This window comes from Microcaecilia unicolor, chromosome 7 (genome assembly GCF_901765095.1).
Source record: "Microcaecilia unicolor chromosome 7, aMicUni1.1, whole genome shotgun sequence".
In the NCBI taxonomy this organism is placed as follows: domain Eukaryota; kingdom Metazoa; phylum Chordata; class Amphibia; order Gymnophiona; family Siphonopidae; genus Microcaecilia; species Microcaecilia unicolor.
Window position 1 is genome coordinate 267,962,708 of NC_044037.1, and position 24,306 is coordinate 267,987,013.

Genomic DNA, 24,306 nt, shown 5'->3' on the forward strand with positions numbered 1-24,306 from the left:
GGAACGCGCTGCTGCGCAACTTAAAAACAATCTGTGAACTAACTAACTTCCGCAAAATACTGAAGACCCATCTCTTTAGCATAGCATACCACAAAGACCAACAAATATAAACTCCTATACATACATTCAGAACTGCCTTTTTGCTTGTTAATCTACTATTATGTTTTATCATTATCATGTTACCCAAGACCCTCTATTATACTAAATGTATAGTTTCTTATATGTTTCCACTATTCACGATATATTGTAAGCCACATTGAGCCTGCAAAGAGGTGGGAAAATGTGGGATACAAATGCAATAAATAAATAAAATAAATAAATTCCACCCACAACAGTAGGTTTGGCTAGTCAGTCCTCCAGATTCTCTTTCGGGATTAGAATTCAACTCCATCCCCCATAGGCCCGTTTTCTTTTCTGTTCCAGGCTGCTTTCAATATAAAAGAAAAATATACTCAATAGGCTACCTGATGTCTGCTTGTTGCAGTGCTTTGTATTCCCCCTCCCCCTTATTTTCTGTTGAAGGCAGCCTGTAGCTAGGGAGTCTCATGCAGTGAGGGCTTGATATCCTGCTTGTCCTTAGAGAAAGTCAAGTTAATTGTGGCAGATATTCTCTGTGGACAGCAGGATGCATGTTCTCACATATATACCTACTTCCCCGAGGAGCTGAATTTGGCTCAAGCTGTATAAATAGACTGAGGTAATCCCAAATGACAGAAGCAGGGGGAGAATGGCGCTTATTCATAATGGAGTGACTCAAATGCTTCTACTGCTTACTAAGCTGGAGTAACTGTACCACAGGAGCTACGTTGGTGACGTCATCTGTACTGAGAGGACTTGTATTTTGATGTCCTCAGAGAACACCTGCTACACATAAATAACTTGGTTTTATGCTGTCCCCTTTGTCATTATTAAACCTTAACGAAAGAGCTCATTATGTTCTGTAATATTTAATAGTTGTTATCATTTATGACTTAATCTACATCACATCCAGAATATTGGCTGGGCAGGGCAGAGTCTTTCCTTTTCTGGGTCTGCCAACCTGCCTCTGCAGTGACATGGTAGTGGTTCAACCAAACTACTGTACTAAATCTGAGTTCAAGTAGAACCATATCTTCATCTCCTGTGTGCTCAGTCATCTTGTTCGCAAGTGTCTGAAAAGGTGGTGGTGCAAAGGACAATGACAGTGTCATCCAGTTCAGGGTCTATCATCAATCGTTTGGACTGAGATGACAAGTAGCTTGGTTGTGTATCTCAATAAGGTAACAGCAATTGCACTATTTTATGAGTTCAGGGGTAGCTTTAAGACACCTTATTAAAGGCTAGACTGCATGCAGGCAATTTAGAATATGGGATTACCCTTGCGTTTCGCTAATGTGATTCAGGCTAAACAATCTATCAAACTGCATATGGACATATTGCAGGGCCTTTCTCTGTTTGGGCCTTTTTGCCAGATGATTTTCACCTTGCTATTGATCCTTTTAAAGATTTAATGTACTTTTATTTTTCCTTCTTTTATCATTATTGTTTGTAATTATAAACCACGCAGTAGTGCAATACGAGCAATGAACAGTAGAACATGAAGCAAATGTAAATACATTTTACCTAAAAGAGTTTGGGTGTTAATTCCCTAGTCAGGGTATTCTTTAGAGCTGTGGTCTTTATATATTTTGCACTCAAAGCAGTATTAATTGGTTTGCTTTCCTGTTTTGTTTTATTTGTTAAGGGGGGGGGGGGGGTTAGATTTTTATAACTTAGCATAATGAATTGAAATTTGCCATGCACGTATTTTTAACACATTCTTTGAGTCTGTAATATATATGAGTCTTTCTTATATTTTAGGCAGGAGCAGTCAAGGAATACATTAAAATGATGCTTGAAAATGATAAGCTCAAGTTCTTGGTTTTTGCTCACCACTTAACCATGCTTCAGGCTGCTACAGAGGCTGTTATAGAAAGCAAGGTAAAAAAAAAAAAAAAGAGAACTTTTTATCTTCTCACCTATGACCTTTGGTAACATTTCTTCTTGTAGCTCACTCACCCCACCACCAAGTTCTAAAGCAGAAACTGAAAATGTACTACTACTACTATTTAGCATTTCTATAGCGCTACAAAGTGTATGCAGCGCTGCACAAACATAGAAGAAAGACAGTCCCTGCTCAAAGAGCTTACAATCTAGTAGACAAAAAATAAAGCAAACAAATTAATTAATGTGTAGAGGAAAGAGGAGAGGAGGGTAGGTGGAGGCGAGTGGATACAAGTGGTTACGAGTCAAAAGCAATGTTAAAGAGGTGGGCCTTCAATCTAGATTTAAAGATGGTCAAGGATGGGGCAAGACGTAGGGGCTCAGGAAGTCTATTCCAGGCGTAGGGCGCAGCAAGACAGAAGGAGCGAAGTCTGGAGTTGGCAGTAGCGGAGAAGGGAACAGATATTTGTTTCCATTTCCTAATGGCTATTCAGTCTTTCAGTTAAAAATGGCTGTATGTATGACTGACTTGCATGTTCCTTGTGTACTGCGCTGCAAAGAGCACATACATATAAATACCTAATCTTCCTGATAATGCTAAAAGCAAAATGGTTGATGAATAATCTATTTTCAGAAATTTCTGAATAGGTAGGTACAAATGGAAAAGTAAGAAGAAAGTCTAATTACACATGAAGTGAAATTCTGCTCATTTTTTATGACAACCATTATTATTGAGAAACAGCTATAGAAAATAGCATTCTGTGGGAAATCATGGAGTAATGATGAAAACCGTGAGCTATGCAGGTTTCCTCCCTACCAAAATGATGGGTTTTCTTATTTTTTGCATTATGTTCCCCCAAAAGTTTTTTAAGGTCAATGGGTTGTTTTTGTGGTGACATACAGTATTTCACTCGGGCGTGGAGTGACATGTACCAGATTGAGGATATGGAACAAGACATCTGCAAATTTTTTTAAAGGCAACAGGCGTTTTCTTCTTTAAGACACAATTTAACTTTAGAATCTACAAAAATTTCCTTTCATAAACATTCACTTTCATTAAAACAAAAAAAGGTGCAGACATGCGTACTGAGAGGTTCAAGTTAGTTTCCTTTCACCACTTTAAAACACTGTAGCCATCAGTAGACAAAGCTGAATTATTAGCATATATCCCGTATTAGTGTTAGGGTTAAACAGTACTTCTAGTTTATCAATTCTTGGTTTTCAGACTGGCAGAATTTCTTCAGGTCTGGGATTACCTGCACTTGAAAGTGGCCTGCACTGAGGCCACTTATAGCGCGGCTTTAAAATGGCTGCATTTTCCATTTGTTCAATTAATGGCTATGCATTAATTTCCCAATTAGCTCGGGAGCCCTTACTGACACATGTTTACTAGGCGGTAAGGGCTCACGTGCTCATTGGTTAACTTGCGATGATGCAGCTGCGCTAGCTGATTAGTTCTGGGCACACCTACTCTCCACCCCCAAACACACCCCCAGCACAGCAATCCCCAAACTACCGTGGGATGTCTCAGTACGCCCCACGGTAGGCATTTTTAACCTGTGGTAAGCACACTTTAGTGCTTGCCGCAGCTTAGTAAAAGGACCCCAATGTTAGGAATTATTAGGAAAGGAACAGGGAATAAGACAAAATATACCATAATGCTTCTGTGTCACTCCATTAGGCGACCACATCTTGAGTACTGCGTGCAATTCTGGTCATCATGCCTTAAAAAATAGGGCTGCGCATTGATTGAAAATTATAATCACATACTAGTGATTAAAGTTTTTAATTACATAAATGAATGAAGAGAACCAAAGTAAGTTTAGCATGTACCCAGCATTTCCCCTGTCCCCTTCCCTCCTTATCAGTGCATCATCTCCCTTCTCCCTTTCCAACAATGCCTCAATCCTAGAAACAGGGCATTGATATGTGCTGCATGGCCCACTCACCAGCTTGTGCAGCCCTAATTTTTAGCTGGACCCAGTGTGCTCTCCCACACTCAGTTTTGATGGCTTCTGTGTTGTGCTGAGAGATGCTGGAGCCACTGAAACTGGATGGGAACATCTCCTTTAGGGTGTTCATCTCCTAGTAATGGAGATTTTAGGGTGAAGAAGATTGGCCAGTGTTGAAACAGGAGGGACAATAGGGAAAGGGGGAAATGGGATTTGATATACTGCCTTTCTGAGGTTTTTGCAACTACATTGAAAGCGGTTTACATATATTCAGGTACTTATTTTGTACCAGGGGCAATGGAGGGTTAAATGACTTGCCCAGAGTCACAAGGAGCTGCAGTGGGAATTGAACTCAGTTCCCCAGGATCAAAGTCAACTGCACTGACCACTAGGCTACTCCTCCACTAGCAACATTCCATGTAGAAGCCTGCCCTTGCAGATCAGCAACGCGGCCGCGCAGGCTTCTGTTTCTGTGAGTCTGACGTTCTGCACGTATGTGCAGGACGTCAGACTCACAGAAACAGAAGCCTGCGCAGCCGCATTGCTGATCTGCAAGGGCAGGCTTCTACATGGAATGTTGCTAGTGGAATAGCAACATTCCATGTAGAATCTCAAATAGTAGCAACATTCCATCTAGAATCTCCAATAGTAGCAACATTCCATGTAGAATCTCATATAGGGAAAGGGAACTGGGACTTGATATACCACCTTTCTGAGGTTTTTGCAACTACATTCAAAGCGATTTACATATATTCAGGTACTTATTTTGTACCAGGGGCAATGGAGGGTTAAATGACTTGCCCAGAGTCACAAGGAGCTGCAGTGGGAATTGAACTCAGCTCCCCAGAATCAAAGTCCACTGCACTAACCACTAGGCTACTCCTCCACTCCATAGGAAAGATAACCCTAGGAACAAGGGGCATTTGCTGCCTACTGCAGCAGTTTTCTCTTCGGATTGTGTCCTCTGTTTCTGATGGCTGCCAGGCCTAGAACCAGGCATGTCCTGCAATTCAGGAGTGGAATGTTGCACGGATAGGAACAGGAATCAGACAGGTTTGCAACAATTAAAGGGTCAGAAGCAAGACTGGAATGGAATGCTGCTAGAACAGGGATATAAAGACATGGTTGCAGAAAGCCAGCAAGAACAGGAACAAGATTGTATTGTAGCATGGCAAAAGGAACAGAACTAGAATGTGGCAAAAACCAAGGTAATAAAAATAAATTAAAAAAACTCACCTGAAGAAGAATATGTTGTTTCTGGTCACCTTGAGGTGATTGCAAAGACATGAATTGCCAGTATGAATGGAAATTTGCCACACTTAAGATATCCCTAGGGCAGGGGTAGGCAACTCCGGTCCTCGAGAGCCGCAGGCAGGTCAGGTTTTCAGGATATCCACAATAAATATGCAGGAGATAGATTTGCAAGCTCTGCTCCATGGTATGCAAATCTATCTCCTGCATATTTATTGTGGATATCCTGAAAACCTGACCTGCCTGCGGCTCTCGAGGACCGGAGTTGCCTACCCCTGCCCCTAGACCATGGTCCGATCAGTGGCCCAAGCAGCCACGATCCTCTGCCAGACCCGGAGTGCTGCTCTGCATGCAACCTTGAGCACTTACTGATTTGTGGCTGTCTCTTGCTTCTGCGTACATTCAGTTTCATTGGCTCCAGCATCTCACAGCTTAACAGCCCAACACTGTAGCTGCTGAAACTGAATTCAGGCTAGGGTTAACACATTTGCCCTGACAAAAAAAAATGAGGACACCAATAGAGTTACTCATTTGCAAAACTTGTTTCAACATAGGGCACTCACAAAATTGTGCACAAAAGCCAAGCTAACCTGTGCATAAAACCTAGCACACTTTTTTTTTTTGTTACATTTGTACCCCGCGCTTTCCCACTCATGGCAGGCTCAATGCAGTTTACATGGGGCAATGGAGGGTTAAGTGACTTGACCAGAGTCAAAAGGAGCTGCCTGTGCCTGAAGTGGGAATCGAACTCAGTTCCTCACCACCCTAACCACTAGGCCACTCCTCCACTGTTGCTACTATTTGAGATTCCACATGGAATGTTGCTATTCCACTAGCAACATTCAATGTAGAAGTCGGCCCTTGCAGATCACCAGTGTGGCCGCGCAGTCTTCTGCTTCTGTGAGTCTGACGTCCTGCACATACGTGCAGGACGTCAGACTCACAGAAACAGAAGCCTGTGCAGCCTTCTACATGGAATGTTGCTAGTGGAATAGCAACATTCCATGTAGAATCTCCAATAGTAGCAACATTCCATGTAGAATCTCCAACAGTATCTATTTTATTTTTGTTACATTTGTACCCTGCGCTTTCCCACTCATGGCAGGCTCAATGTGGCTTACATGGGGCAATAGAGGGTTAAGTGACTTGCCCAGAGTCACAAGGAGCTGCCTGTGCCTGAAGTGGGAATTTAACTCAGTTCCTCAGTTCCCCAGGACCAAAGTCCACCACCCTAACCACTAGGCCACTCCTCCACTCCACTTTACTGCATTGGCTCCCCAAAGTGAGTTTAAATAATTCGCGATCATATTTTGGAAATCTTGCTGCTTCCATTTTTTTGTTTTCAGTAAAGAACATCTTGATGGTTTATTAAAATTTGCTATACCACCAAAGCTAACTCGCCGGTCTCAGCGGTTTACAATAAATAAAACTACAGTTTGGATAGGAAGATAACAGGTCCTAGCAGAAACCAACTCACTAATAAAATAATAGATCTGGTATCCTCTGAGCTTTTCTGTATTGCTTAGGCCTCACATCTTTGCAGGTATAAAGGCCTCAGTTCGTTTTCAGGCTCTAGAGCATTAGGTTTTTGGGGGTCAGTATTCACCACGGCTTCTTCCTTTTGACATCCAGTTCATAGCTCATTTTGAAAATGCTTTGAACGGGCCATGTTGGCACTAGTGCATGGACAGCTGCTAGTTCTGCTTCGTAAACAGACCCCAAAGTTTGCTTTAAAATTTGACATGCTTAAGCTGGAATAATATTTAGTATTGGGCAATGAAGGTATATCATGACAAAATCCTGTCTGAATGAAGTGACTTTTATGTTCGATATCCTCTTCTGCTAGAAGTATATTTTGATATAATAATTAAATGTGAAGTGATCATCGTGGGTACTATTGACCACCCATATTATTTTTTTTTCCTGTGCTGGCATTCCATAGGCTCGTTATATTCGAATTGATGGAAGCGTTCCATCATCAGAAAGAATTCATCTTGTCCATCAATTTCAGAATGATCCCGATACTCGTGTTGCTATTCTTAGTATTCAGGCTGCAGGTCAGGTAAGATAAGGTGGGGGAAGGAAAAGTCACGTGAAGGAAATGTATCACTTGTGCTGTTGCTGTCTGCCTTAACACTTAAACTGTGTCTTATCAAAAATCAAAGGTCTACACAAAGGAGCTTACACCAAGGGCCCTGTTCACTAAGGTGAGCTATCATTTTTAGTGTGTGAGCTAAACACTAGAGGCGCTTATATGTTCCTATGGGCAATTTAGCATGTGCTAATCATTAGCGTGTGCAAAGAACACTAGCACACCCATGGCACAGCTTAGTAAACAGGGCCCCAAATTTGAAATACATTTCATAATTTTATAAATTAAATAACCAAAATACAATTCATATACCAGTACAAGAAAGTATAGTATATTAAGTATAAAACATTGAGAGCTCCTTTTACAAAGCATTGTTACTGATTAGCAGCATGCTGAATGCAAAGGAACTCATTTAGTTCCCATGGGCTTCTTCACATTCAGCGCACACTAATTGGTAGCTCCGCTTTGTAAAAGGAGCCCTGAAGTTGTAAACTTATCACTTAATTAGTTCACAGTCCCTACTCTCACTAGGGGAATAAATTGTCGGTGAAATAAAGTGGAGGTGTGCCTCAAACGTCTGCAGTTCCATTATCTTTTTTTCAATAGTTATTTTTAAAGCCAGACTAGGATATATGTGTGAAATCAGTAATATAGCTGTTGAATGAGTGGCATGTATTATGTCTTTATCTGTAAGCCTGTGAAGACTGAATTTTTACTTATCCTTGTTTTTTGTAACTGGAAGTATGCATCAAGTGTGCACAGTATTAAGGTTAGTATAAGCTCTCAGACATAATTTATGGAATTATTAATAAAATAAGATGTTCTCACCATGTTAATTAGTTTTATGATAACCTATAAAATACTTTGAAGAACAAAAATATATTAGTTCAATTATACAATCATTTTGCTGTTGTCTTTCTCAGTGTGTTTGTTCTCCCCAGTGCAAGACGGCTCTCAGATAAAGTTGGTGGAGACTTAGGGGGTCTAAGATTTTCTCCATTGACAAGCAGGATTGAATCAGTCATGCAAGTGGATGGCATCATCCAATGGTGCTGGGAAGGAAAAACTTTCCCAGAACTCAAAACTGGTGTAAATGTTGTGAGCATACACAGCTCTCCCTATATGCAGCAATTCCCTGAGTCTCTTAAGTTTTTTTTTTTTTTTTTTTCCACTCTGCCAAAAGGATATTGAAACAAAGCTCTCTTAACATTTCCATTGAAGAATATTTTCTTCTAGTTTTTCCAGTGTTTTTTGTTAGATTTGAGGAGAGGCTCTTAAAAATGAAAAACTTCAGCACAGAGGTTGATTGACTGCACAGTCCGGTAGGTCCTCCTTTGTCAATCTTGCTGCCAACCTCTTATACAGTGGCTTCAAAAGTTCTCGCTTGAAATACTACTACTACTACTACTACTACTTAACATTTCTAAAGCGCTACCAGGGTTACGCAGCGCTGTACAATTTCACAAAGAGAGACACTCCCTTCTCAGAGCTTACAATCTAATAGACACGTGAACGGTCGGACCGATAGGGGCAGTCAAAATAGGGGCAGTCTGGATTCACTGAATGGTAAGGGTTAGGTGCCGAATGCAGCATTGAAGAGGTGGGTTGCAAGCGAAGACTTGAAGATGGGCAGGGAGGGGGCTTGGCGTAAGGGCTCAGGAAGGTTGTTCCAAGCATAGGGTGAGGTGAGGCAGAATGAGCGGAGCCTGGAGTTGGCGGTGGTGGAGAAGGGTACTGAGAGGAGGGATTTGTCCTGTGAACGGAGGTTACGGGTGGGAACGTAAGGGGAGATGAGGGTAGAAAGGTAGTGAGGGGCAGCAGACTGAGTGCATTTGTAGGTAAGAAGGAGAAGCTTGAATTGAATGCGGTATCTGATTGGAAGTCAGTGAAGTGACCTGAGGAGAGGGGTGATATGAGTATATCGGTTCTGGCGAAATATGAGACGTGCAGCAGCATTCTGAACAGATTGAAGGGGGGATAGATGGCTAAGTGGGAGGCCGGTGAGGAGTAAGTTGCAGTAGTCCAGGCGAGAGGTAATGAGAGCGTGGACGAGAGTTCTGGTGGTGTGTTCAGAGAGGAAAGGGCGAATTTTGCTGATGTTAAAGAGGAAGAAGCGACAGGTCTTGGCTATCTGCTGGATATGCGCAGAGAATGAGAGGGAGGAGTCAAAGATGACTCTGAGGTTGCGGGCAGATGAGACGGGGAGGATGAGGGTGTTATCAACCGAGATAGAAAGTGGAGGAAGAGGAGAAGTGGATTTTGGTGGAAAGACGATGAGCTCAGTCTTGGACATGTTCAGTTTCAGGTGGCGGTTGGACATCCAGGCAGCAATGTCAGATAAGCAGGCTGATACCTTTGCCTGGGTCTCTGCGGTGATGTCTGGTGTGGAGAGATACAGTTGGGTGTCATCAGCATAGAGATGATACTGGAAACCAAGTCTATGATAATTACCTCAGCAATTGAAAGAAAATACAAGTATTATTCCAATATGCACCCGGGGAAGGATTCCAGGCTCTCGGGCCACTGAAGAAGAAGGATCTTTTAAAAGCTGCACAGTCTGCAAGGGTTGCTTCCTATCAATTATGTATGGTGCAATGCCATACCTTGCTTCAAAAGGTCAAGGAATTTCATCTATCCTTCCCTCTCAGATTCTAATAATAGCAAAATAGTTGACATCACTTGATATACCAATCTTCAAAAGACCAGAGTGGCCTTCAATTTTATCAGAAGTGCATGAGCATGGAACTCAGTTTGTCATCTTAGACATGTCTGCATTGGCCATTAGAGCCACTTTGCCCAGTTATGGGTTTTAGGTTTAAAGAAAATGTTCATGCTAAGTTGGTAGGTGCACCTTGCACTATAAATAAACTCTTCAGTGAAAAAAACTAAAGAAATGTTTGATACCATCTAAACTTATCATATGACGTGCAATATTTATCTGCTCTAGTCTCATAACCTACTTCTTCCTCTAACTGACTGAACGTAACTCAATATAAAAGGAAGTTTCGCATTTAGGAAAAGGAGCTTCATTTGATGTGTTAGCTAGCATCAATAAACCCAATGTCTGTCTTAATCTAGAATTCACCAAAGGAGAAAAAATAAAAACCAAGACATAAGTACCGCCATACTGGGAAAAGACCAAGGGTTCATCCAGCCCAGCATCCTGTCTGTGACAGCGGACAATCCAGGCTTCAAGAACCCGGCAACCCCCCCCCCCCCCCCCCCCAAAAAAAAAATGAATGATGTTCAATGGACTTTTCCTTCAGGAATCTGTCCAAACCCCCTTTAAATTCCATAAGGCCAGCTGCTGTCACTACATTCTCTGGCAACGAATTCCAGAGTAACTACACACTGAGTAAAGAAAAACTTTCTCCTATTTGTTTTAAATCTACCATATTTTAGCTTCATCTTGTGTCCCCTGGTTTTGTTGTTGTTTGAAAGTGTAAACAAACGCTTCACATCTGTCCGCTCTAATCCGCTCATTATCTTGTAGACTTCTATCATATCACCCCTCAGCTGCCTTTTCTCCAAGCTGAAGAGCCCTAACCTTCTCAGCCTTTCCTCATAGGGAAGTCGTTCCATTCCCTTTATCATTTTCGTCACCCTTCTCTGCACCTTCTCTAATTCTTTTATATCTTTTTTGAGATGCGGCGACTAGAATTGGACATAATACTCGAGGTGCGGTTGCACCATGGAGCGATACAACAGCATTATAACATCCTCGTGTTTGTTTTCCATCCCTTTCCTAATAATACTCAACATTCTGTGCACTTTCTTAGCCGCTGCAGTACACTGAGCAGAAGTTTTTAACGTCTTATCAACGATGACTCCCAGATCCCTTTCTAGGTCCGTGACTCCTAACGCGGAACCTTGCATGACATAGCTGTAATTCAAAACAGACTACTAGTCAGCTCAAACAACTGTAATTATTTGGAATGAACTGTTCGCATACTGCTCAGTCCTCTCTTCAACCCACTCCCCTGCTCTTCTTGCAGAAGGTTGGATATACCATTGGCTCGACCCCACTTCTGAATTATTCAGTGGACACTCTTCTCTGTGGTCTCAAACCACAGGACTACTCTTGGCCCATATTCAAGTCATTCCATAGCTACGCAACTCTCTACAGTGGTGGATGGTGTCCCAGAATCTCACCCAGGGTCTTCCTTTTCAGTCCCCTCCATATCACAAGGTACTCACCATGGATGCCTCTATGGGTAGGTGGGGATGCTCATCTCGACGGTCTCTACACACAGGTTATTTGTCCCCACGGGAAGAATTAAATCTTATCAACCTCCTGGAATTGCGGGTGGTCTGGCTCTCAAAATCTTTTAAGACTGCATCCTCAATCAGGTAATACTCATTTGCACAGACAACCAGGTTGCGATATATTACTAAACCAAACAAGGATAAGCAGGTTCTTACCACCTCTGTTGACAAGCAGTCCTGATATGGAAGTGGGCAGCTTCTCGAAACATCAAGAGCTGTTTACCTAACCATCAAACATAATGCTCTAGCGGACAAATTGAGCAGAGTCCTTCAGCCTCACGAATGGCCCCTCAGCATCTTGGTAGTTTGTTGAATGTTTCAGCAGTGCAGGACCCCATCAATAGACCTGTTTGCTTCTCCTCAGAACAACAAGCTTTCCTTCTTTTGTTCCAGGATATATGCTCCCAACTGTCCAGCCTTGGATGCTGTCTTACTTCACTGGGGAACAGACCTTTACGCCTTCCCCCCCACCAGTGGCGTACCAAGGGGGGGGCGGTAGGGGCTGTCCGCCCCGGGTGCACGCTGCTGGGGGGAGCCGCGGCGCGTGCCTGCTCTGAGTTCGCTGACCGCGCGTTCGCTGCAGCTCCCCCTGCCCTGGAACAGGTTGTTCCGGGTCAGAGGGAGCTCCAGCGAACGCGCGAAGTCAGGGAACTCTGAGCAGGCGCGCGCTGCGGCACCCCCCCCACCAGCGGTGTGCACCTGGGGGGGGGGGGGTCTGCGCTGCATCGGGGGGGGTGCTGCAACAGGGGGAGGGGTCCGTGCTGCATTGGGGCGGGGTGCTGCACCCGGGGGGGGGGGGCGGGGCGCCGCCCCGGGTGTCCGCCCCCCCTAGGAACACCACTGCCCCCCACTACCTCTCATAGGGAAAACTTCTCAAACTATGTTGAGACCAAGGGACCATGATTCTCATTGCTCCATACTAACCACATCAAATCTGGTTCTCTCTTCTTCTAGAGTTACGGTCCAAAGAATCATTATGGTTAGATCGGGCCTGAAAACCCCAATTCTATTTGTATTTCTGATTTTTGTTTTTTAATTTTTCAGATGTCTTTATTCAAAAGTTTATAAATCACTTATCTGCTATGTTAAAGAAGTTCTGCTTGCCACACACTCAACAGGGCCCATATCACCTTTCACTCAGGCTTCCTCAGGAGTTTTGTAGCATGTTTATTTTTTATTTTATTTTTGTTACATTTGTACTCCGCGCTTTTCCACTCATGACAGGCAATGGAGGGTTAAGTGACTTGCCCAGAGTCACAAGGAGCTGCCTGTGCTGGGAATCAAACTCAGTTCCTCAGGACCAAAGTCCACCACCCTAACCACTAGGCCACTCCTCCACAATAATACTTGATGCTGTATTTATGAATTTTAACAGAACCACTTCCTTCCAGTTTAAACATAGCGCCCCCTAGTAACATGCAGGGGCGTAGCCAGACCTTGTGGTGGGAGGGGCCAGAGCCTGAGGTGGGGGCACATTTAGTCTGCTGCCCCGCCACCTCCCCCCCCCCCCCCCCCCAGCAAATACCTTGGCTGGCAGGGTTCCCCAACCCTCGCCAGCTGAAGCATTGTCCAGTACCAGTCTCCTACACCACCGCATTGCCTGCCCTGCTCTGTCTTCCCCTCACGTGCTGCACGCACTTTTTAGTGAAATTGAGCATACTCAGTTTCCCTAAAAGGAGTGTGATGGACATGAGGGGAACATGGGGCAGGCAACGTGGCAGCACCGGAGACCGGTGCTGGGCAACACTTCAGCTGGCGGAGGTTGGGGACCCCTGCTAGCAAAACCAGGGGCCCACAGGAATTTTTTTTTTTTTGGGGGGGGGGGGCCCAGGCCACCTTGGCCCACTTACCTACGCCACTGGTAAAGTATTTTATTTGTCTTTGACCAATGCCACCTTAACATAACCAGGTATTTTATCTCTGAAACTCAAGGAATATCAACATCCCCAAATCTTGCAAGTAACCACACCCTTGGAGATAAAGGCCTCTTCTTGTAACACTGAACAACAATACTTTATACTCATGTTGGTGGCCATGTTTAGCAAACTGTGCTGCAGTTTATATCTGTTGTTTTACTAGAAATGACAAAATGAATGTATAATCTTTCTTCGTGTTTATAGGTTATCTTTGACCTCTACTCCGTGTTCTGAGATTCAAATCCTTGCAAATTAAGGAATACAGTCTGTGTGTGTGTGTGGTGGTGGTGGTGGGGGGGGGGGAGGGTTCTAATCCTCACCCTTTCCCCAACCCCTCACCCCCCTGCAAACTGCAAAATTTTACACCAGCATGTCATAAGGAGGTTTCATAGAAAAACTGAATGCTATTCTCAATAGCATTCATTTCTATTTCTTTTTAATGAAAAAGTGTTCATAAGCAATATATATGGGGAAGTGTTTAGCTATTCATAATTGCATAATACATATTTTATATTGAGAATTATGGATTTTTTTAATTTTTTTAAATATTTTATTTATAATTTTCATCCAAATTTAACAACTCACAAGAGAAGATTACAATATGAGAAAATTTACAATATCTCTAATATCTATTACAATTGAAATGTTTACACTGTACTTTCGACCAGAAGTATAAAGTAATAGGATCCAAGAAGAGAACAGGAAAAAAAAAAAAAAAAAAAAAAAAGTTTTTACAGTGGGGTTGTTGTTACCAAGTAAACCTTCCCTAAGCATATCATACAGTATGGTCTGGTAATCCTACTACTACATTCACATCCTCTTTTGAAACTAAAAACTCCTCTAACTGTTTAGGATCAAAAAACTGAAATGATTTGGCTTGATATAATACTCTACATATACAAGGAAATTTTAACATATAGTTTGCTCCAAGTGCCAGAGTCCTCTGACGTAGTGCTAAAAAAGCACTACGTCTTTTTTGGGTCTCTCTAGCCATATCAGGGAATATTCTTATTTTAGATCCAAAAAAAGTAGATTCTAAATGTCTAAATGAAAGTCTTAAGACTGCGTCGTGGTCCATTTCTAAAGCAAAAACAACCAAAGCAGTCAACCTCTGAGAAATTACTTCCAAAGATGATTCAAGAAATGATGTCAAGTTCATCGCTACTCCTCTGTTCGGTTGGAGAGTCTCTGAATTTGATTTATTTTGTAGATATTGTACCCGAACAATAGGAGGTAAGGAATCACTTGGCATTCCTAATACCTCAGTCAAATATTTTTTCACCATATCAATCGGGGAAATTAAGGGAGATCTTGGAAAGTTCGTGAATCTCAAATTAAGTTTTCTTGATTTATTTTCAAGATATTGTAAACGTCGTAACATATAATTTTTATCCCTAATTGAGGTTTGACTGATAACTTCCAAAGAATGCATGCATTTTCTCTCCCAATTGTTCTATTTTAGAAGTATGTTGATTAGTTGTCTGTGCTTGCTGGAGGGCAACTTGAGATAACAACTTAATTTCAGCTGAGTTCTTTATTGTTTGTTGTTGTAAAGAGGAATGCAAAGCAGCAGTTTGATCCCAAAGTGACTCTAATGTCACCACGGCAGAGAATTATGGATATATAACTAACTTAACATCACTTTCTTTGTTTTGAGTTAGGGTTTGACTTTCACTGCTGCTACGCACATTGTGTTTGCGGAGTTGTACTGGGATCCTGGCCATATGAAACAAGCAGAAGATCGGGCACATCGAATTGGGCAAAGCAATTCTGTGCATATACATTACCTCATAGCAAAAGGAACATTGGACACTCTGATGTGGGGATTGTTGAATCGTAAGGTATGAAATTTCATTCAATTTTATGCTTTAGGTTATGAATGACATTGAATCTGAAGTATCAAATGCACATCCATTCCCTGCCTTATTGAAAGGCAGTTTGCCAAGAGATTAATAAACATAAACCATAGTACTTACTAGAGATCACATGTTGCCCTCTCCAAAGCTTGTAACAAGCATATAAGATCTTTGTGGAGCGTGAGACTCTCCACTGCGCATGCGCAAGTGCCTTCCCTTCCACTGCAAGACTGCGGTTACCACAGTTGTTTTTCTACCACGGTGAGGGGTAGTTGACTTTTTTGTCCTGCTCTTCACAGCTTGTTCTGAAGAGCTTCTTAAGTGCTTTTCAGTAATATTTTTGCTCTGTTTTTCGCGTTACCATCTTCAGATTCCATTGTTTTTCCTTCCCTTATTGTTTGTTTTCTTTTCCCGCTTTGTAAGTTTCCTTTCTTTTTCTGTGTCACTGGGCTGTTTTTAGGCCTAGACTTTGGTCACGCTCTCTGGTGCCTTGCCCCTTTTATGGCACCATTGCATAGTTTGACTTGGCTGCAGAAGTTTTCCTTTTCATGTCCACGAAAGTACCCAGTGCTTTTAAGCACTGTACCCGGTGCAATCGGACCATCTCTGGTAAGGACTCCCATTCTTGGTGTCTCCATTGTCTAGGGCACAACCATAGCCCTTCTAACTGTGTCTTCATATGAAGAAAAGGACCCAGTTGGCCAGAGAGGCTCAACGGGTGAGAATTTTTGGAGCCCGGTCCGATTCCTTTCTATTGAGGTCGGCGATGTCGACATCGACGTCGAGTGTTGCATTGGAACGTATGGCTACTAGACCTAGGGACACTGGGAGCAATGCTGCATCAAATGGGTCTCCACCTGCCTCAGTGCCACCTGCTGTGGATGGCTCCTGAGACCAGCCTGCGTTGGACCTTACCCTGAGGCAGCATAAGTATTCGACCTCGTCGGCACTAAGGAGCCTCGATGACTGGCTTTGGGTGAAAGCCAACAAGCATTGGCATTGGTCTCCCTCGATACATATCCCTGTCCTTTGTAAAAGCAAAGCTGCTTATTTGTAACAAGTATTTTGCAAGGATAGCAAGATAGCAGTCCTCACAACTCCCATCCCTGCCTCCCCTTGCATTTGACTTTTTCAATATCTGTAGATGGAGCAGAGGGAGCCAATATACGAAACCATGCACAATATTCCTGAGTAGTTCTAGAAATATTACAGCTTTGTTAACATTTCTCTGATCTGGGCTTTGTCTGATTGTCATCCGTATGTGTAGATGAACATGGATCCCAACATTCCTGCAAATTATTGGGCTGTTTCTTCATTGACTGTTTTGGCTAAGTTTATCAAGAAGATCATTTTTTCATTGCTTGGTCTTTATCTGAAGATGTCTGGCATATTGGACATGTTCCAATATGGATTCTGTAAGGCCTAAAATACTGAGTCTTTCCTTTTATTAACGATGGATGTGTTGAGGCAAGGTCTGGATCAGTCTTGTAATTACTTTTTTGTATTACTAGACATTTTAGCAGCCTTTGACACAATCAATCATCACATCCTGGTGGAGAGACTGCAGTCCTTTGGGCTTATGGGAATAGTCCTTAAATAGTTTAGATATTTCCCACATGGTGGGAAACAGGACGTGAGAATTGGAGATAAATTATCTTCTTCGATATAACAGCTGGTATACCACAGGGTTCTGCCCTTTGCTGTCTTTGTAACATTTATCTAGTACCGATTCTTCTGTAAAGCTTGTGACCAAGGTTTGATGTTTAGGAGGCCTTTTAGATTCTTATTTGACACTTGGACCACAAATTCAGACTCAAAAGAGAGAATTATTTTTTCAAATTGCATCTTTGGCCAAGTTGAAACCTGTGCTACTAGTTGAGAATTTTAGATTTATCCTACAAAATACTATTCTAGGTGATTTGGATTACTGTAATCCCTTGTGTAGTGCTTGAAATCATTGCAGGTTGCATTGGAGCCGACTTTGTGGGTGATGTGGGTGCTTGAGCACCCCTAATATTGAGAAAATTCTTTGTATGTGTCCAGGGAGGGGTTATTTTCATTGGGCTTAGCACCCAAAATAATTTTGAAAAGTTGGCTCCTATGGCAGGTTGTACAGAATTCAATGATGTGTCTTACTGATTCCCCTCGTTTTCAGCACATTGCTCCAAGGTTCATTCAGTTACATTAGTTGCCTGTAGAATCAAGGGTTAAGTATAAAATTCTTCTTATTCATAAGGAATTGCAGAATAAGTCTGCTTATCTCTTTAAGAACAGTAAATTATGATAAAACCAAGAAGAGTACCTTTCCAATTGCAGGATCCAGAGAGTGGAATCAACCATTTTACCTTAGATTGACAGTAACATAGTAGATGGCGGCAGATAAAGATCAGTATGATCCATCCAGGTCTGCCCAACAAGATAAACTCATTACATATGGTATGAAGTAATAAATCATACATATACCTGATCTTGATTTATCCTTGCCTTTTTTAGGGCATAGACCGTAGAAGTCTGCCCGGCATTGGCCTTGTTCTAAAATTTCTTAAGGTGTTAATAGCCCCTAAAAAAACTCCACTCCAGCCCATCCAAGTCTGTTCAGCCTCGATCAGGGCTCAGATCATAGAAGTCTACCCAGCACTGGCTTTCCTACCTAATCTTCCCTAAGCTTCTTTGGATCTGATCCTTCTAAATAGGATTCCTTTGTGTTTGTCCCATATATTTTTGAATTCCGTTACAGTTTTCATCTCTACTACGGGAGGGCATTCCAGGTATCTACCACCCACTCAGTGAAAAAATACTTCCTGACATTATTCCTGAGTTGGTCCCCTTTCAACTTCAATTTATGCCTTTTAGTTCTACCACCCTCCTGTCTCTAGAAAAGGTTTGTTTGTGGATTAATACCTTTCAAATGTTTTGAACGTTTGTATCATATCACCCCTGTTTCTCCTTTCCTCCAGGGTATAAATGTTAGGTCAGCAAGTCTCTCCATGTACGTCTTGCTATGTAAACCCCCTACCATTTTCGTGGCTTTTTTTCTGTACCTCTTCAAGTCTTTTAACATCTTTAGAAAGATAAGGCCTCCAAATCTGAACATCTGTTGAAAAGTTGTTTTTCTCTGTCTTATGAACTTCTTAAAAATTGATATGTTTAGTACTGTATTATAATCACTGTTTCTTACAGAAGTTATTTTAATTTTCCATTTTTATTATTTGGTTGGGTTATAAGTTGGCATTTTATATTGTAATTTTTGAAATTGATAATGTATGTAATTTTGTAATCCACTTTAGACTGCCATGAAATATAAGTAATTTAACCGTAACCATGTTGTCCTTTAAGATCTCCTGTTACAAGCAACTGTGGTTTTGCTTCTTAAGCTAGCAGCAATGCTTCTATGCAGGTTTAGAAGTAGAATTGCTGAGCAGTGCTACTTGCTGCACCATCCAGTAACCATCCCAGTAACCTTTTTAGCTGCTGCTATTGTAAGAAATGAACAACTATTCCTAAACTTTTGCAGCCCCCCTGACAGTAAGACCCTGTTCATTGTTTATACTCTTTAAGTAGTCAATTGATATATTTCCACATTTTTTCAATTTCAAACATGAAGATCAGCTCAATCACAACTACAAGCTTCATATTTCACAATTCCCAAATAATTCCACCCCATCTCAACTCAACTAAAACGCCAGTGCAAAGGCTCTTAGCCATCTCTCTCCTCTTCAATCAATCCAAAACTCTGCTGCGCGACTCATTTTCCGCCAAAGTCGCTATGCCCACATTAGCCCTCTCCTTAAGTCACTTCACTGGCTTCCTATCCGTTTCCGTATTCTATTCAAACTTCTCCTATTGACCTATAAGTGCATTCACTCTGCCGCTCCCCAGTACCTCTCCACTCTTGTCTCCCCCTACTTTCCCCCTCGAGTGCTCCGTTCTGTTGGTAAATCTCTCTTGTCCGTCCCTTTCTCCTCTACTGCTAATTTAAGACTCCGTTCCTTTTATCTTGCTGCACCTCACGCCTGGAATGGACTTCCCGAGCCTGTACGTCTAGCCCCGTCTTTAGCCGTTTTCAAGTCCAAATTCAAAACCCACCTCTTTACCACTGCTTTTGACTCCTAACTCACTTACCCTGTCCTTTGTCCTCACTTCTTTATTTCCTTACCCTTAATTGTTCTGTCTGTTTGCCTGTCTTACCTAGATTGTAAGCTCTTTGAGCAGGGACTATCTTCTGTGTAAGGTGTACAGCGCTACGTATGCCTTGTAGTGCTATAGAAATGATAAGTAGATAGATGTGACTCTTCTTGAATCTAAATTATAGTGATGACAAGGTCCATTATACCAATATATCTCGCCAGTGCATATAGACATCCCACATTTTGGGAATTGCAGAAGATGCCCGTGTTTTTTAGCCGTACGCTTGGACATGAGACAACAGTAGTCTACCTTATTGAAGACATCTTCCACTGATGGCAACGCTTCAATTGTTTCGCCACCAAGATCTGAGCAGCAGTATAAACATGAATCAAGAGTTGATGAAGTTCTTTCTTAACCCCTGCTGCTTGAACATTCAGCAAATAATTATCTGGTTGTATGGAGGGGAGCCCTGGTATAAATCTTAGTAGCTGAGTATGAAGAGCAGTCCAAAAAAACTGAATTTTAGGGCATGACCACCATATATGATAAAAGGTGCCCGCCCCTCCGCATTATTACCAGCAAGCAGCTGACCCCATCTTAAATATTTATAACAGTATATGAGGAGTGAAGTACCACTGGTAACAACATCTTGTATCCATTTTCCACCAGAGGGTAGCCACTGAAATCTTTAGCAACTACATAAAAGTTTTCATCCATTGTGGTGGTTGATTCCCTTCTAGTCTGATAAGGGAGTAATGTCTGAGTTTTCTATGTAACAGCGTTTGATAAATTCTACAGATCCCGCCTCTCCCTATACCCGATTGCAATGCGCGTTCTCTCTCCATTTCTGCTAACATTAACTCAGTCTTGGTTCTGCGGGTGATAAAATCTTTTAATTGAGTATAGTGATATGTATCCCTCGCTGAAAGGCCATATTCATCTTTCAAATCATCAAAGGTCATAAATTCCCCTTCCTTTCATATCTGACTCAACATACAAAGGGAAGATGCTGCCCATCACCGATATGCAGGATCAAGCATACCAGGGATAAATCCCAAAGCATACATGATGGGGGTTGTTAAGTGATATTGGCGTTCAAGAAACATTTGAGCTCCACACCCAACCCAATCCTCCAAAACAACCTTGGTTTGGCCTCCCACCAGAGCTGAGATCTTTCACAGTGCGGACAGGGGAAGCCAAGGGAGGACCCATAGGGGAGTATCTCCTACTAAATGTTGATCAATATGTACCCACGGTTTAGAGTCCCTCCATTGCCATACTGCTACAGGAAGAGAGCTGCTGTATAATATAATGCAAAATTAGGGACTCCTATACCCCATCTTTCCGAGATTGATAGAGAACATTCCAATTTACCTGAGGAGGTCTCTTAAGCCAAATAAAAGCAAAAACTTTTTTTTTATGAGGGATCTAAAAAACGATTTTAGGATGTTAATAGACAAAGCCATAAACAAATTAGGCAATAGAATCGTCTTAACTGCTGCTATCCTCCCCACCCAAGATAGCAGTAAACCATCCCATCTATAAATTTCTAAAAACAGCTCTTTTAGCTTAAGTGACAAGTTCACTTGATATATCTCAGCTATAGTAGGAATCAAATTGACCCCCAAGTGACTGATAGAGGCCTGGACCCATTGGAAAGGAAATTCTGCCTGCAGGGAAGTCATCACGTCTGAGGAAACACCAATGGGTAAGATTTCAGATTTATGAAGATTAATTTTAAAGCCTGAAATTTTATTATAAGCTGTTAAGATTGCCATGGTAGCTGATAATGAGGCTTGCGGGTCAGCTAACGTAAGAAAAATATCATTGGCAAATAACATGATTCTAATATTTTGTTCCCCAATTTGGATCATTCAAATTAGTGGAGAAGCACGGATAAGATAAACTAAAGGCTCCATCAAGAGGGCAAAAAGGAGCGATGATAGAGCGGAACTCTGTCGCGTACCGCTAAACAGCTCAAAAGATGTGGTATAGGTGCCATTAATGCTTAACTGAGCTAATGGATGGCTATATAAAGCTTGAATACGATGCAGAGAAGGCCCTGATAACCCTACTTTCTTCAAAATTTCAAAAAAGATAAGCCCAGAGGACCCGATCAAAGGCTGCCTCTGCATCTAATAACAAAAGCACCAGTTGATCACTTTGTGCTTGTGCCCTATCAATCAAGTGCAACGCCCGTCTAGTATTATCAAAAGTCTGCCTATTGTGAATGAAGCCAGCGTGGTCAGCATGAATTAAACGTGGTAGTGCCACCTGTAGCCATTTCGCTAAAATGTTTGCGTCCCTAATTTCCTTTAACATTTCTGCATCCGTCTGTTCATTCTGGCCAGGTGGACGGTAGTACATTCATATCGCTATCCTTTTCCCCTTTACACATGGAATTTCAATCCACAGTGATTCCAAGAAGTGTTTTTGTCTCCAGTTTTTGTATGCATGCTCCTTGTGGCCCCCTATTTTGTATCAGTTGAGTGTCTGTCCATATTTTGCATGTGCGAATGAGGTGAAGGACTCTGCTGGCATGTAGTGTCCGAGTAGGAATGTGTAACAGTCCAGCGTGCTCTAGTTTCCAAGTAGTGGGTAGATTGGTATATTGGATGAGAAGTAGTCTTGACAGTAAATCATATGTCAGGTTTAATGTCATGAAATTTATTGTGTAAAGAATTATTAGATTGGGATGAATAGCAAACATAGATTGGCTACAGATACAAGAGTGTGGTGAAAATCAGTTGGCCATTTGGAATTTAGAGTAAAGAATTTTGTGTGTTTTAGTATTATTTGTAATTTGGTTTCTGCCTGCATTATATCATTTGTATCAGTAGAATGTATAATACAGTTACGTACATATCTACAGGTTTGTTTGTTTGGACAGAGCCTGTTAAACATTTACCAGCATACCACTGCATAACTGCTGGGTAATAAAATTTCTTTTATTTATTATCACACATAAAATTAATAACTAAGCACATGTGATGATGTGAAGATGGTTGAGAACTATTTATCAAATTCAACTAAGTCACAGATGATAGTAAATAAGTAACATTGAGCTTAATGGGGCCTTATGACTTGAAAAATGCAGTTGAGTAGGACAGCAAAGAGCAGCTTCAGGCAAAGCAAAAGAAGTACTGATAGCCCCACCACATAGACCGTTTACCTGGCTTAAATGTCTTTTAGAAATTGCTGTCATATTCTAAAAAGCCCATTTACCTGGCTTAAATGTTTTTTTAGAAATTGCTCTCATTATATTCTAAAAAAAAATATATATATATCCATTTATCTACCTATCTGTATAGACGGATGGCTAGATATAACACACATAGAAAATAAATTGTGACATTTAAAAGTATGTTGTGTAATTGTACATGTTTTTAAAAGGATTATTCTAGGAGAAATGGTCATGGGATTATCTTGTTTGTTGATTTTAATTTTCAAAACCATGGAGGGAGAAAGGGTTACCAAATGCTTCTGGTACTACAAAGAGATTTTTCCCCTATTTTATCTTCTCCTTCCCCACCCCCCAACATACTCTGAGTTATTGCAGTGATTATCCTGTTCCAGACTCCAGGTAGCATGGCTTGTTTTGGAACCTTAAAACCATAGGCCCTGGTTCTGATCATTGCAGCATCATTCTTATTCAGTGATTACAGCTCTCTCAAAGGGTTTGAGCACTGCCTTTGCAGCATCTCCAGCCAGCCCAGGGAGTGGAAGCCCTGATCCAGGAATCTTACTGGGACCCGTCAGCATGTAGTGTAACTTTTCTTCCTTGATTAATGAAAACATCACTGACTCTGATGTTCTCAATCTAAGCATAAGGATTTTTGTCATCTCCCATTGCCCAGTAGAAAGATAATACTTTGTGAGCATTAATACCTGAACATAAATATTAAGTGTGAAATTCAGTGACTTACGTTGTGCATTTATCAATCTGCAGGCAAATGTTACAGGTAATACATTAAATGGAAAGAAGGAGAAAATACAGGCTGATGAAGATGATAAAACAAAGTGGGACTTTCTGAGTTTTGCTAAAAGCTGGACACCAAATGAAGATCTTGAAGAGATTAACGAGGATGTTTTGTTCACCCATGTAAGACTAGTGGCACATTTTTTTCTCAATCATTTTAAATAAAATTAATTTTGATCACGCTTGAAAGAATGCACTGCAGTTCATATTTGATTCAGGTATGCAGATTAAACTTAATTCTGTTTTAAATGCTTTTCTCAGATAGGAAATAGTGGGTTTGTAGATGTGTTATATGAGGTTTTTTTTTAAACTCCATATTATAAGGTAACTTATAATATTGTAACTTGCTGGCTGATTATGGAAGGTATGACAATAAAAACTTGAAAGCTGTTTATTGAAAGTACACAGCATCAATAGCCTACGGCTGGGAGGTCTCCTAGATACCTATTACACCTGAAGGTACAACGCTTCAATAGCCTTCAGGTTTGCAGTTTTCTTATATACTTACTGCACTTGACTGTACACTATTTCAGTATCCTTCAGGCTTGCTGCTCTCTGGTATACCATCAAGTCAATTTCTGCTATTCCTACATATAGTACATGGAATTAGTGTGCCATGCTACTCCAATTGCAAGTTATTCCTCATGCTGGCTCTTACTGGACCTAGACTATGGTGAGGAATTCTGTCATGCTGTTGTGGCCCAAGGCTATCTTTGCTCATCACATACATGCTTCGGATATAAGTACAAATATAAGTCCAAACTCTATGTATCTCATTGAGTGGGAGAGCGTGTTCACTTAAGTCTTTTGGTACTCCCATTGCATAGGTTTGACAGTTGACAGATTTGCATAGGAGGGGAAGATAGGACCGACAGCTATGGCAAGATGACAAATGGACCTTCGA

At 41.6% G+C, this 24,306-nt stretch overlaps 1 protein-coding gene across 1 annotated transcript in view; it reads left to right on the plus strand.

Annotated features, from left to right (window-relative positions):
* The window catches only part of LOC115475130 (DNA annealing helicase and endonuclease ZRANB3-like), a 167,855-nt gene that overhangs the window by 79,228 nt on the left and 64,321 nt on the right, over positions 1–24,306 (plus strand). Inside the window, 4 exon segments of the mRNA XM_030210869.1 lie at positions 1,840–1,959; positions 7,108–7,227; positions 15,101–15,280; positions 23,373–23,525. Of these exon segments, the coding sequence (XP_030066729.1) occupies positions 1,840–1,959; positions 7,108–7,227; positions 15,101–15,280; positions 23,373–23,525 (573 nt within the window).